Source organism: Trichomycterus rosablanca, chromosome 2, assembly GCF_030014385.1.
Source record: "Trichomycterus rosablanca isolate fTriRos1 chromosome 2, fTriRos1.hap1, whole genome shotgun sequence".
Classification (NCBI taxonomy): domain Eukaryota; kingdom Metazoa; phylum Chordata; class Actinopteri; order Siluriformes; family Trichomycteridae; genus Trichomycterus; species Trichomycterus rosablanca.
In genome coordinates, this window is record NC_085989.1 from 2,121,415 (window position 1) to 2,136,375 (window position 14,961).

Sequence of the window (14,961 nt, forward strand, 5' to 3'; positions counted from 1 at the left end):
GTGTGTGTGTTTTACCTTCAGGACCTGATGGAGATCGAGAGTATCACTCTGGACTGGATGTTCCGCTATTCTCTGATCAACGACATCGTCAAGGTCCGTTTGCTACACCGGACACGTGGGTCTCAAGAGTCAAGAGTTTATTTATGGTTCACAGTAGATGTTCTGATTCATCCCAAAGCTGTTCAGTAGGATACAGTTTGAGTAATTGAGAGCTAAGGGCCTTGCTCAGGGGCCCAACGGTGGCAGCTCGGCAGAGGAGAGGCTTCAACCGGCAACCTTATCATTACTGGTCCAGTGCTTGAACCACTGAGCTACCTCTTCCACCACACCGAACCTGCCTGAACACCTAAACTCCATAAGTTAAAGGGGTGTCCACATACTTTTGGCCATATAGTGTGTTAAAACAGCTCTGCAATAAATAAGAAACATCTGGAACACTGGTGACACTGTCCACAGCCAAGTAAGCTTTATAACCCCTGACTGAAACACAGGCATGCAGGGAAGGCACCTTGAAGCTCGATTGATGTTCGGTCCAGATCACATGAACTAAAAAACAGCAGAAACGAGGGTTTTTGTCATGCATGGCAACCTCTAGTCTGTAGCTGAAGCTAAATAAAGCTCACTTGGCTGTGGACAGTGTTCTGCATGGTTTAAAAACTGCTACTTGATATTTCTGAAGCTCTTTCAGAAGTCACCATTCATTCATTTATAGTCATTCAGTGTCTGTTTTACCTCTGCTTTATCCTGGTCAGGGTCAAGGTGGGTCTGTCTGACTGGGTGAAAGGGCGGAAACATTTCAAACAGGTTGCCAGTCCATCACAGGGCGCACACACACACACACACACACACACAAAGGGCAGTTTTACTTGTGGTAGCTCCAGTTAGTCTGACTGCATGCCTTTGGACATGTGGGAGGAAACCGGAGCGCCCGGATGAAACCCACGCAGACACGGGGAGAACATGCAAACTCCACGCAGAAATGACCCTGGGGAATCGAACCCAGATCCTTCCAGCTGTGAGGCGACGCTGCTACACGTTCTGATCACCCACAAGGAATCAGGAGGCTGAATAACTAGGTTCAGTAACGAGCACATGAATCGTTTAAGCTGCTGTACAGCTCGAGACCGCGAGCACATCGATGCTGTCAAGGTCAGAGACGGAACCGAGCGAAAGCGGACGGCGGGTTATAAGAATCGAGGCTGACGGCTGCGGGATTCGTTTGTTTCTCTGTGCGCAGGGCATGGCGTTCCTCCACAACAGCGGCATCGGCTCCCATGGCAACCTGACGTCCTCCAACTGCGTGGTGGACAGCCGCTTCGTGCTGAAGATCACCGACTACGGCCTGGCCACCTTCCGCAAGGAGGGCAACTCCGACGACACGCACGCCTACTACGCACGTGAGTTGCGTTGTAGCATTGTAGCAGTGCGTTCGAGTGAACGTGGAGGCGTCCCGGCCACGCCCTCTTCGTTCGGACTGACCGGCACTGGGGTCACACCTCCTTTGCTGGGACTGACTGGGACCAACAGAGACGGACAACACCTCCTAAATTAGGACTGAAAGACCACATTTCCCCCCTCAATTTTCTCCCAATTTAGTCGTATCCAATTCCCCAATCATATTTAACAGTCTGGTTTATGTGGAGATCCGTATCGCGCACTGAGAGTCACGCACAGATCCCCATTATCCCTCGACTCTGTGCAGTACCATCGACCAGCCAGCAGAGGTCGTAACTGCAGCAGTCTTGAGAAATCCCTCTGGACAAGCCAGATACTGTCCATATAAGCGTCCAGTCGTATCCAATTCCCCAACCATATTTCACTTCCACTGCTGCAGACCTCTAGTCAACCACTTATTTTCACCTGCACGGGCTGGTTCATATGGAGATCCGTATCACGCACGGAGAGTGTCTGTGCAGTGGCACTGACCAGCCAGCAGAGGTCATAACTACAGTCTTGAGAAATCCCTCCGGACAAGCCAGATACTGTCCATATAAGCGTCCAGTTGTATCCAATTCCCCAACTATATTTCACTTCCACTGCTGCAGACCTTAGTCTAGCCGACCGCTTCTTCTGTCCTGCACCAGTCTGGTTCATCTGGAGATCCGTATCACGCACGGAGAGTCCCGTCTCTGTGCAGTGGCACTGACCAGCCAGCAGAGGTCATAACTACAGTCTTGAGAAATCCCTCCGGACAAGCCAGATGCTGTCCATATAAGCGTCCAGACATGGGGGTATTGCCATGGGCATAAAAGCGTCCAGTCGAGGGATAATGGAGATCGGTGCATGACTCTCCGTGCGCGATACAGATCTCCATATGAACCAGCCCGTGCAGGTGAAAAGAGGCGGTTGGCTAGAGTGAGGTCTACAGCAGGGGAGGTGAAATATGATTGGGGAATCGGATATGACTGGACGCTTATATGGACAGCATCTGGCTTGTCCAGAGGGATTTTCTCATGACTGCTGCAGTTATGACCTCTGCTGGCTGGTTGATGGTACTGCACAGAGACAGGGGATAATGGGGATCGGTGCGTGAATCTCCGTGCACGATACGGATCTCCATATGAATCAAATACTGTCCATATAAGCTAGCGTGTTTTACCGCTGCGCCACTCGAGCGCCCTCGATCACATATTTTTTTTATCGGAGTTAACAAGTACAAGCATTACTACCCCTTTACTGAGACTGACAGGTACAAAGGGTACGCCTCTGTCCTCAGGACTGACCAGAACCAAAATCAAACAAACTGACTGACGGGTACATCGGCCACACCTCATTTTCTGACACTGGCAGGTACAGGGGCCACACCCTAGTCCCTAAGACTGACCAGCACAGAGGTTGCATAAATATTAGTGAAAAGAATAGACAAGCAATAATAACGATGTGATCACGAATGATTTTGTGCGTGTAGGTAAGCTGTGGACGGCTCCGGAGCTGCTGCGTGCCGAGAACAGCCCCCTGTGCGGCACGCAGAAGGGAGACGTGTACAGCTTCAGCATCGTCCTGCAGGAACTGGCGCTGCTCAAGGGCGTCTTCCATCTGGACGGTCCCGCGCTCAGCCCCAAACGTAAGTCCCGCGCGCTGTGTTTGATACGTTTTGCATTCGAATCAAGACTAGCAGGTCATGACATAGTGTCTCTGTAGAAACTTTATGTACCAGGGTGGGTGCTGAATGAAGATTGGGCAGTTTCACCCACGTTAAGAGTCACAGACTAGTGAGCGCTGATCCGCTCCAGGTGGAAGGATTTCTATACATATCACGGCTTCTTCATGTCTTCTTGGCAGCACATTGGCTGGCATGCCGATTTTCTCTTGAAGCTGTGATGCCAGATTGCTCGGTCCAATCCCTCTGGCTCTTCCACTCCTGGACAGGCCAAATATTTGTGTTTTGGTGTTTAGGGCCTTGCGAGAAGAACACACTGGGAGAGTGTGCAAATTGTGCTCTGATTGTTTTGTTTTCTGGGGTGAGATAAGCCCATAAATCCACCGGCAGTGGGCAGAGGAAGCGCGGGTAGCGTGGTCAGGGTGTCTACCTGTTAGGGGTCGTCACCGGACAGTCCCTAATCTGTACTGTCCTCTTTACTGTCCATTTTTATTGTGTTGTGAGTTGCAGGCATCGTATTTGTTCCATTATTCCTGTATTACATTCAAATTATTAATTGGATGTTTTATTATTTAAAATTCTCCCTGTTTAGGGCGTGGTTCTTAACCAAAGTGTTGACCAATTTCTTCTCTACTAGGTGTGTGGGGATTCGCCTCACTCTCTCTCTAGCGTGACGTGTGCATCCATCGCTTTACACCTTACAGTGACGTACTGACTGTGATGAAACATCCTAACTGGTTAATTTAACTCCAGTGACCTGCACAGTGCCCTGACCTAAACCCTGAACAGAACTGAACAGCTTTGGGATGAATTGGAAGGTTGATTATGAGCCAGGCGTCCAGCGTTTATCCCTGACCTCAGAATCTGGGGGTGTCGGAGACGCCACATACTGAACCTTCTATTAGAATAGCAGCAACATTACAGGGCGTCTCATTGTACATTCCACTGTGATACCGCCTCACGTTGCCCTCGTGCCAGACTGGAAAACCTTGTTGGCATTTTCTATTAAGCGCCCACCTTGGAGAGTCCTTTGCTGTCAGCACACACACACACACACACACACACACAGGAAAACAAGAGACGCGACACAGTGGAAGTCATCCAGATGACAGTGAGATCAAAGGGATGAAAGGCTGACAAAGGAAATGTAATAAAGACATCAAAAGGTCAGAATTATGCGCTGATACGAGACACGCCAATTTTCCAGTCACAGAATCCGATTTTTGGGAAGTGCCCGTGTTTTCTCTTATAGTGGCACCAGCCAGCCAACAGGACTCTTATTGTCTTGTTGTTACATTACATTTACATTTACATTTTCAGCATTTAGCAGACGCCTTTATCCAAAGCGACTTACAGTACAGTTACAGTATACAATCTGAGCATTTGAGGGTTAAGGGCCTTGCTCAAGGGCCCAACAGCAGCAACCTGACAGTGGTGAGGCTTGAAGGCTTGAACCAGCAACCTTTTGATTACTAGTCCAGTACCCTAACCACTAGGCTACAGCTTGCCCAGTGAGTCACGTTGTCTTGTCGTGTCACGCCCTACTGACTGGTTGAAGCCCGACGATTATGAGCTCACAACAGGAGAGAAGTGTGGACGGGATGATCCGCTAGCACACCAGCGCTGAGATTCTGAGCTCCCGGGTTCGAATCTTGACTGCTACCGGTCAGCTGGGCGCCCCCTAGCAGGCATAATTGGCTTCCTGTCTGCTGGGTGGGAAAGACCGGACCAGACGGTATTATAAACGCTGTGTAAGTACTTTGGAGGAGCGCAGAGATCGGGGCGTGGCTCCACCAAAGTACAGGCAGGCGAATATACACCCTCCTTGGACACCATCAGGGTCCCCCAGCATCACTTTGGCTTTGCGAAATTGGAAGAAAGAGGGGGGGATGCATAAAAAATATGTGGACGGCATCACAAAGTTCCATAGACTCCCTGTGTCAGGCTGCACATGGAACAGAGGAGAGCTGCCGTGTCCCAAATACCACACTCTCACACCCTCTTTCCGACCTAAAGAACTCTGGATCTTGAAGTAGGTTGTCTTCTTTGTGTTGGTCACATTTGGATATATACGATTCCCCTGTGCACTTTGGCGACTCGTACTGCTTGCACAGGCTGGCGTGTACGAACCTTCACACTCTGCCGTATTTATTCTTTTGAGGCCTGTAGAGCTCCTGACAGACTTGGTTTTCTGGTTGCAGTGCAGCACCGGCGCATTAGTTTTTACACATTGCATGGAGGTTTTATTTTTTTATATATATTATACCCAAATCTGGCACCAGAATTTTATTCACATTTATTTCCAACCTTTTTATATGGCTTATAAATGGTTTGTAACCCAGTGATGCCTCAGCTTCAGCTCATGGACTGAATAGGTTGCCTAGAACCTGGTGCAGCAAAGCACCGTGACACCATTACACAAGTCCGTATTTGACTGTTAGCACGATGTCTGTAGTGTGAAACTGTGCTTCATTTAGATTTTATGCTATAGCTTACTATATTACTATATTAGTATATGGCTCTCGCTGTGGTTCGTTGGTTTCCTAGAGCCTTTTGGATTTTGTGACCGTTTTCCAGATCTTGTGTATAATTAACCCATTATTTCACTCTTTTTTTGTCATGTACACATCAGAGATCGTGGAGCAGTTGGCGGAGGGGCGGTGGCCGTACCTGCGCCCCATGCTGTGCACCCAGAGCCACAGCGAGGAGCTGGGCGCGCTGATGCAGCGCTGCTGGGCCGAGGAACCCAACGACAGACCCGATTTCAACCAGATCAAAGTGTTGCTCCGCAAACACAACAGGTACGACCCGAACGACCCCTCTTGTTAAATATGTAAGGTACTGGACTAGTAATCAAAAGGTCACTGGTGCTGCCAGGTTGTCACTGTTGGGCCCTTGAGCAAAGGCCCTTTATATTTGGGCCAAATATGTGTGTGGACACCTGATCTCGAGCATTATTATTCACCTGCCCTCTTTACTTTTTGGACGTTGGACTTTATCTGTGGGAATTTGTACCCTCATTTGCTTAGACAGTATACTGTCACAGTAGTGCGATTCGCTTTGGATAAGAGCATCTGCCAAATGCTGAAAATGTAAAAGTAAATATGAGCACTCACTTCTACCTGGGGACAGTTTAGATGAGCCAATCCACCTTCTGCATGTTTGGCGGAAAGTGGGAGAAAGTAAACTGGTGTGTGTGTGTGTGTGTGTGTGTGTGAGTGAAAGTGGGATAAAGTAGAAGAAAGAGTACCAGAACAAACCCACACACACATCTGGATCTGGAAGATAAAAGCGGATACAGGGACGCACGTCGCTGTGTGGCACCCACTCACCCAGCTGTGCCAGCGTGCCACCCACGGCATCTTAGAGCTTGTTTATTATTCATGACGATCTATTTGTGTCTCCCTGCAGAGGCTACGGCTCGAACATCCTGGACAACCTGCTGTCGCGTATGGAGCAGTACGCGAATAACCTGGAGGAGCTGGTGGAGGAGAGGACGCAGGCGTACCACGAGGAGAAGCGCAAAGCCGAAGCGCTGCTCTATCAGATCCTGCCTCAGTGAGTCTGGTGCCTGGCGTTGGTGCCCGACGCGGGTTAGGCGAGGCTGCTAATGGGTTCGGAGAGCTTCTTGCTGAGTGTGTGTGTGTGTGTGTGGGTGTGTTGCAGCTCCGTGGCGGAGCAGCTGAAGCGAGGCGAGACTGTGCAGGCCGAGGCTTTCGACTCGGTCACCATCTACTTCAGCGATATCGTGGGATTCACAGCGCTGTCTGCAGAAAGCACGCCCATGCAGGTACACCAGTATAAACGATCACTAGCATTATTATTCACCTGGCCTCTTTACTTTTTGGATGTTGGACTGTGTCAGTGGGGATTTGTACATTTGGGTAAAATATGTGTGTGGACACCTGATCATGAGCATTATTATTCACCTGCCCTCTTTACTCTTTGGATGTTGGACTTTATCTGTGGGAATTACATACATATTTAGCCATTTGATGCCCAAGTCAGTGATGTTGGACAAAAAGGCCTGGCTCACAGTCTACCTTCCAATTCCTCCCAAAGTTCCTCTGTGGGGTCGATTTCAGGGCTCCGTGTAGGCCACTGGATATCACAGTTATCACAAACACGATCATATTACTGTAATTATTTCACTTTATATGAGTGATTTGGGGCGGCACGGTGGCCCGGTGGGTAGCGCTGTCTCCTCACAGCAATAAGGGCCCGGGTTTGACTCCCCAGCTGGGCGACCAGGATTCTTTCTGTGTAAAGTTTGCATGTTCTCCCTGTGTTGTGTGGGTTTCATTTGGGAGCTCCGGTTTCCTTCCACAAGTCAAAGATGTGCAGTCAGGTTAATTGAAGCTCAAAAAATTGCCCTAGGTGTAAGTGAGTTGTTTCCTTTGTGTCTTTCACCAAATAAATCAGACCCACAGCGATCCTGACCAGGCTAAAGTGGTGTTAAAACAGACAATGAATGAATGAAAAATTATTGTCCACATACTTTTGGAACACACGTTTGCTTGTTCACCATTAGCTTTACATTGTTCCGCTCATCTATCCTCAGGTGGTGACTTTCCTGAATGACCTGTACACGTGTTTTGACGCCATCATCGACAACTTTGATGTTTACAAGGTGAATAAAAACAATCACATTAATTCTATGAACGTGTCGACCGGCCGGGCGTCTACACAGACATGATTGGCTATCTCTGGAGAAGGTGGGTAAGGGGTTGGCCCAGTTTCCTTGTGGAACTGGACCCATCACAACCCTGACCAAAGTAAAGTGGCTGATAAAACAAATTAACAAATTAACATCGCTGTGATAATAATGTGATAATAATATGTTAATAATCACTATGAGCATAATGTGACAGTTTGGGGTTTTTTAAACCTTGGTGAGGAGACCAGTGTTCCATATACTTTGTCAGTGGTTCAGTCAGACTAGTCCTATTTATATGGGTACAGAGAATTATCCAATATAGATGATCACAATTACAAAGGTATTAAGAGACCATGCCACAAACTCACATGTAATATAGAGGTGTGTGTGTGTGTGTGTGTGTGTGTGTGTGTGTGTGTGTGTGTGTGTGTGTGTGTGTGTGTGTGTGTGTGTGTGTGTGTGTGTGTGATTTCCCCAGGTTGAAACCATCGGCGATGCGTACATGGTGGTATCGGGACTTCCTGTGAGGAACGGGAAGTTACACGCCCGGGAGGTCGCCCGTATGTCTCTGGCTCTGCTCAAAGCCGTGCACACCTTCAGGATCCGCCATCGACCCGACCAGCAGCTCCTCCTGCGGATCGGCATCCACACCGGTGAGAACGTGGGCACACGCGTGTGTTTTGATCTCTAATAAACGACAGCGATGGGTACAGGGAGGGTTTCAGTTCCGCTTGGCTATTCCGGATTTCTCGAGTGCCAACACGGCAGCGTGTGTCTGTCCGCAGTGTTTCGTGTTTAATGATCCACGGTCATGTTGAGCAGATGTTGTGCTGATTTTAGTGCCCATTAAGTGCAAAATCCTGCCTAAAATGTTCTGTTTTTAACACATGAAGCTTCTCTGTGTATCTAACAGTGTTTCCTTTAATGTTTCTGGTATTTAATACAGATAAATAATATTTACATCTTGCCGTATTCACTGATATGACGGTAATTGTGCTGAAATTTTGGCCAAGTAGCAACACCAGCCAGCTAGAATTATCATTATATTTTAAGACATGCTGTTATATTATTAGTAGTATTAATAAACCATCGAAGGGCGATCTGACTTCGCTGTGTGGAGTTTGCATGTTCTCCCTGTGTTGTGTGGGTTTCCTCCAGGTCCTCCGGTTTCCTCCTACAAGTCCAAAGACGTGCAATCAGACCTATAGGAGCTACTGAAAATTGCCCCAAGTGTGAGTGTGTCTGTCCGGGATGTTTCCCACCTTTCACCCAATGAATCAGACCCACTGCGACCCTGACCGGGCTAAAGTGGTGTTAAAATAGATGATGAATGAATGAAAAATGTATTGTATTGTATGTATTGTATTGTATTGTATGTATTTGTTAAACTCTGTGTAATACGTTTTAAAAAAAAAATTTTATTAACATATTATTTTTATATATATCTTTTATATATTTTTACATTTCTGTTATATATTTATATATACGTTAAAAAAAAATTTTTTATATCTCTCTATTCTTGAAAGCTTCTGTAACGTGGCAAATTTCCCCATGGGATAATAAAGGCTATCTTATCTTATGCAATCTCCGGACTGGTCCAGGCTCCTGTGCAAGTTGGGTATGGTGGAGTCACTTGGTGCTTAGTTGGCTCTCCGTATGTGGGAACCCAACACTGCCTGGTGATAAGTAGTGGCTGCAGATTGGACGTGTGTGGTGATCCGGCTTTTACTGATCCGATCAGGGGGTTGTGCAAGCAGCGCCGGATTCAGAGTCGAGAATTGAAAATGACTAGGAGGTCCAATTACTAAAACCCAAAAGGAAAAGCTATGCTATCTTGAGACTTGTTGAAAACACACTGCAAGGCAGGAAATGTGGTAGAGGTTGTATGACTGTCCAGAATCTGTAAATCTCAGAACTACCACAAAATGTCATATTTTGACCAGTGTTCCATATACTTTTTCAGTGGTGCAGTCAAACTAGCCCTATTTATACGGGCACAGAGAATTATCCAATGTAGACGATCACATTCACGAAGGTATTAAAGGCAGGAAATGTCGTAGTAGATGTCTAAATCTCTAGTACCACAAAATGTCATGTTTTTTACATTTATTTGTAAGATAGACAATCGATAGCATAAATATCGTACTGCATGAACATTGTGTGTGTTTGTATTTCTAGGTCCTGTGTGTGCTGGTGTTGTCGGGCTGAAGATGCCCAGGTATTGTTTGTTCGGTGACACAGTGAATACAGCCTCACGCATGGAGTCCAACGGAGAAGGTAAAACATCAGACCCAGGACCAATCTCGCATCTAATGCCTAGTTCACACTACACAACTACACGACTGGTCGGCGCTAGATTTGCCGGTTTGGGAGCAACTCGGTGTTCGCTCGGCGATCGAAATTCGGCTCTCAATCGCTAAGTGTGAACTACTCAACAACTCGACTAAAGAAATATATCTGGCATGTCAAATATCTGGATATGAGTCGCCCAAATGGCAATGAGTGCTATGTCGAACAGCCAATGAGAACGCAAGATACAGGAGGAGTTTTAAAAAGGTGGGACAGGGAAACACACACACACGGTTTACAGTATTTCTGACCTGATCGTTCTCTACAAAACATAACACCAACGTTGCATTGCAATAATATTTATTAACCTCCAAGTCACTACAGAACAATCCATGCTGTTCGTGTAGACAAATCCACTCATTCATTTATTTGTCCTACTTGATTTTACGCTGCACATCAGCGCACAAACTTTGATCGCTCACTACTTGTTGACGTGCATTTTTGGACGTGGTATCATTAAACCTCTCGTCACTTCTCGCGTTTGTTTTCATGACAGAACGTAGTTCGGGAGAACAGAGAAGCTCGCCTGCGATTCCAGTTGGTGATAGATGGTGTAGTGTGAGACCCCCTATCGCCGATCAGTCGTGTAATGTGAAATACACACCGACTTGAAAGACTCCCGATTACAAGAGATCCAGTCGTGTAGTGTGAACTGTACTGTACAGCGACCTGACGACTCGGAAAGTCGTGTAGTGTGAACTTGGCATAAGACTACAACGTTGATAACGCTGATATCTCTGTTTCGACAGCGCTGAAGATCCATGTGTCGGAGGCCACGCGGTCCGTCCTGCAGGAGTTTAACTGCTTCCAGCTGGAGCTGAGAGGAGACGTGGAGATGAAAGGGAAAGGCAGGATGAGAACCTACTGGCTGCTGGGGGAGAGCACCAGCGAGTAAACCTGAGCGGAGCACAGGAGGAACCCATTATGATTTCTGCTCGAGTGGAGGGTTATATATGTGGGATTATGTAGCAAAAATGGCTGATAGCACATACAGCTTCGAGTCCAGACCGAGAACCACACCGAGGAATCTGCCGGACGAAACTGCAGACGTTTCTGGATATTTCTCATAGATGCAGAAACTCTGAATTCCTCTCAAAGCTTCAGGTTCTCAGTGCTTGTGACTTACAAGGTGATGGAATAGACTTAAACAAGGTGGAATTAAAATAGTTTGTAAAAAATATTGTATTGTTTCCATGTGGAGGAACGGACGGAGGTATGATCGGTTGTTCGAGGTCGCCATCTAGTGGTGTGATGCCACACATTCGCCTCGGTCTGTTAGGTGTTGGTACCATTTGTTGACAGTGTTTGATTTCACAATACAGTCTACTTATTTTTATGTGGGTTTTTGTCAGTGTCCTGCTTGAACACTCAGTTTCATTGATAGCAGAAGCGCCTGGTCATTGCAGCCATTAAAACCAACGTGTTTCACTTCCCCACTAGTTTAGCTGAGCTTTTTGTGCAGGCGCTTCATTCTAGCATAACAGCTATAATAAAGCAGGGGTGCCCATACTTCCGTGGCTTAAGATCTACTATTTCAGTCGACAGGTCATCGTGATGTACTTTTTAAAAAGCTTTTTGATATTCAACTTTACAGAGCAACTGAAAAATCACACTAACATTATTCTGTTCTCATTATTATTTGCACTGAATGGTGTCAGCCAGGTTCATGTAGTCTGGACAGGAGCTGCTGATACAGATTCTCAAGCAGCTTCCAAGTGTGTTCATCAGTAAGGGTGGACCCATATTTAGACTTCATTATGTTCATGTGGGAAAAGGCTGATTCACACATGTAGGTTGATCCAAAAATGCTCATTTTCTCATGTTTGGATATTGTCCAGCAGAGGCTCTTGACTTCATATAAATGTCGGATTGTAGGGTTAAAATTTCTCAGTCAGCTTCTTCCACGTATGAACGAAACAGTGTCTTTGCAGCGTTCTCGCCTGAATCGAAGCGTTTTTGGTTTCTTTGTGCTCGGTTGCGCTCTCATCTTCACAAAAAGTGCCAGTTACAAAAGGGAAAATGCAAAAATGGCGCAAACTGGCTACTGATGAATGAAAACTTTCTGGATTAGCGGTGCTTAAGGCGGGCTGAGGCGTAGCGAGGGTAACGAACAGCAGATTAAATAAAAAAACAGTGGCCACATTTCATGTCAATCACATTGGACTGTTTGAGTAAGGCGCGATCTACCAGCGTGCACTGTGCAATCGACTGGTTGCACAGTGATGTAAAGTTTGACTATTAGGACCTCTCTATTAGAGACCACTGTTCCATGTACTTTGTGTTATGTTCATTTGTAATATTTAAGACCTGAACCTGTTCAGAAATAGCTCCAAGTGATAGTCCTGATTTGTGAGAAGGAACTAGGAACATTTTGTTAGGAGAGCCATAAAAAGCTTCCTAGACTTTTGGCTCAGAAGCACTCAAACTAGCCCTGTTTTTGGGCACTGAGAAGTAATTAGCTGTTGTTAATCTGTCAGTAATCAGGTAAATAACCGTTAAATGGTGTTAACAAGCATTAACAAGACCACATTATTCAACAAGATTGTTGCATGTGTATTTTTGACCCAGCAGATTTTTAGAAAACCCACAAAAACATGTGAAGTGACTAAAATTCATCATTATTTTTCTTTGCTGTTGTTTTGTTTTGCGGAGAAGTGTGTGTTCCAACCAACCATTCAGTCCCAGAAAAAGTTGCAGAAAATGATGACTGTGTATAACTGATTGTACCTTCACACGTGCCGGACTGTGTTTAAGGTTAAACCTGTGTTCTGGGACGACGAGTGTGTGGAAAATGTTTATTGTGCTACCTGCAGTGCTCGCAAACCTGATTCATAAGGACGCAGCAGTAAACGCAACGTTTGTGCCGAATGATGAACTGCAAACCACAAAATGGACATGATGATTCGTAGATGTGTAAAGAAGTGCGTATAGATCTTTATACTGTATAATGTGATGTAATAAAGAAGCAGCTCGGTGTTTTGTTTCCTTTAGCAAGGGCTCACATGATGATTGTCTTCTTTTGATACTGTTAAGATGTGATTTGAGACCATGCAAAATAATAAAAAATAAAAATACATATACATTCAGTGGCCACTTTATTAGAAACACAACACTGAAACTGGGTGCCAGTGATGGAAGGTGTGTTGGGTCCAGGAGTAAATGTGACGTGGTCTTATGCTGTCGTAGCTCATTCACCTTAAGCATCAACGTGCGGTGCATGCTGAGATTCTACTACAAAAAAATGACAAAAAGTGGTTATTAAGGTCACAGTAGCCTTTCTATAATCTCAAACCAGGCTGCCCATTTTCTCTGGTGTTTCTGCCTGCAAAAATTAATTTACGGTCTCGAATCATGTACGATTACGATTTTATACATCGCACTGATGCCACATGTCTGGCTGATTAAAGAATTGCATGAATGCACAGGTGTACAGGTGTTTCTAATAAAGTGGCCAGTGGATGTTATGGTGTGTGTGTTCCTGTAGTATTTGGTGTGTGAGCTTTTGTAAGATCATGTAAAAAACAGTAATAAACTGTAAATATTTAAATTATAGTCTAATGTTTATGAAACCTTTTGGACATGAGTATAAGGTTATAAGGTAAGGTAAGGTAAGGTGGTACAGCAGGTATAGTGGGTGCCGCACATCACCGTGGCTCCTAGGGACCAGTGGCCTTAAATTACTGTCTGTGAGGAGTTTTAAATTATCACCTATGTCCATGTGGGTTTTCTTTGGGTACTTCAGTTTCTTCCTGAAACCCGAAGACATGCAAAAGGTGGACTGGCTTCTCTAAATTGCCTTTATGTGTGAGTAGGTCAGTGAGTGAATAAATGGCTCTGATTGAATTGGCTTCACCCAGGAACTGTGTTCTCATCTTGCAACCAGTGTTTCAAGTTGTACCGGACCCACTGCGACCCTAACCAGAATAAAGGAGCAAGTAAAATAAATAAAAGACATTAATACCATAGACATTAATATGTAGTTGGTACCCCTTTGCTGGTGTAACAGTGTGCAGTTCTTTCTAAAGCTTCCCACAAGATTTTGGAATATGACCACTGGGATTCAGTAAGGTCAAGGAATAAGCAATAAATCCTTAGTAAATTATCAGGCAGTCAGTGTTCCAATTAATCCTAAAAATGATGGATGTGTAAAGGTCAAAGTTCTGTGCAGCCCAGTTGGATTTCACACCAAACTTACAAAACTATTTTGTTATGGAGCTCACAAATCTGAAAGTACAAAATGTCTTTAGAACTAAAGGGGTTCGAAATAATATAAAAACAGCTCAAGGTTGTTCATTCTCCTTTAACAAACTTCCCAGTGGCCTGTCAGCATGTATACACGGAGAGTTGTTTGGGCATCCACCAAACCCGGATTCTTCTGTCAGATGGGAATTACTCTGGGATCGAATTCATCTCCTCACCACCCACTCATGCATTAACATCATGGCTGGATTACTGACCGGGCCAGTGGGGCCAGCGCCCAGGGGCCCTTGAGGTCAGGGGGCCCCGGGGGGGCCCTGGCCCAAAACATTTTGCGATGCCTATCAACATTTATGATACAATATATTTTTATTTCCGAGGGCCCTCCATTTTAAGGATCCTCTGACTATTAGGAACTGTGACACCAGGGCCTCTTGGGGCCCCTAGCCATGCTTTTGGGCCCTAGCCATGCTTTTGGGACCCTTATGAAAATGGATGAGGCGTTGTGGCACTGCTCTGACTTCGACTTCTGGCTATTAGGGGTCCTAGGAAAGAGGGGGGCATATTTTTATAGGGCCCTGGTTATGAGAGCCCCTACCAGGGGGCCCTAGAGAAGAGCATACCATTAGAGGGCCCTTGATCACGAGGGCCCCTGCTA

At 45.9% G+C, this 14,961-nt stretch overlaps 1 protein-coding gene across 1 annotated transcript in view; it reads left to right on the forward strand.

Annotated features, from left to right (window-relative positions):
* Positions 1–11,405, forward strand: part of npr1a (natriuretic peptide receptor 1a) — a 53,395-nt gene extending 41,990 nt beyond the window's left edge. Inside the window, exons 13-22 of the mRNA XM_063009670.1 lie at positions 22–93; positions 1,238–1,397; positions 2,909–3,064; positions 5,733–5,901; positions 6,512–6,658; positions 6,767–6,890; positions 7,662–7,730; positions 8,236–8,410; positions 9,936–10,034; positions 10,856–11,405. Coding sequence (XP_062865740.1) covers positions 22–93; positions 1,238–1,397; positions 2,909–3,064; positions 5,733–5,901; positions 6,512–6,658; positions 6,767–6,890; positions 7,662–7,730; positions 8,236–8,410; positions 9,936–10,034; positions 10,856–11,001 — 1,317 coding nt within the window. The 3' untranslated portion in view covers positions 11,002–11,405. The remainder of the gene's footprint in view (positions 1–21; positions 94–1,237; positions 1,398–2,908; positions 3,065–5,732; positions 5,902–6,511; positions 6,659–6,766; positions 6,891–7,661; positions 7,731–8,235; positions 8,411–9,935; positions 10,035–10,855) is intronic.
* Positions 11,406–14,961: the final 3,556 nt, after the last annotated feature.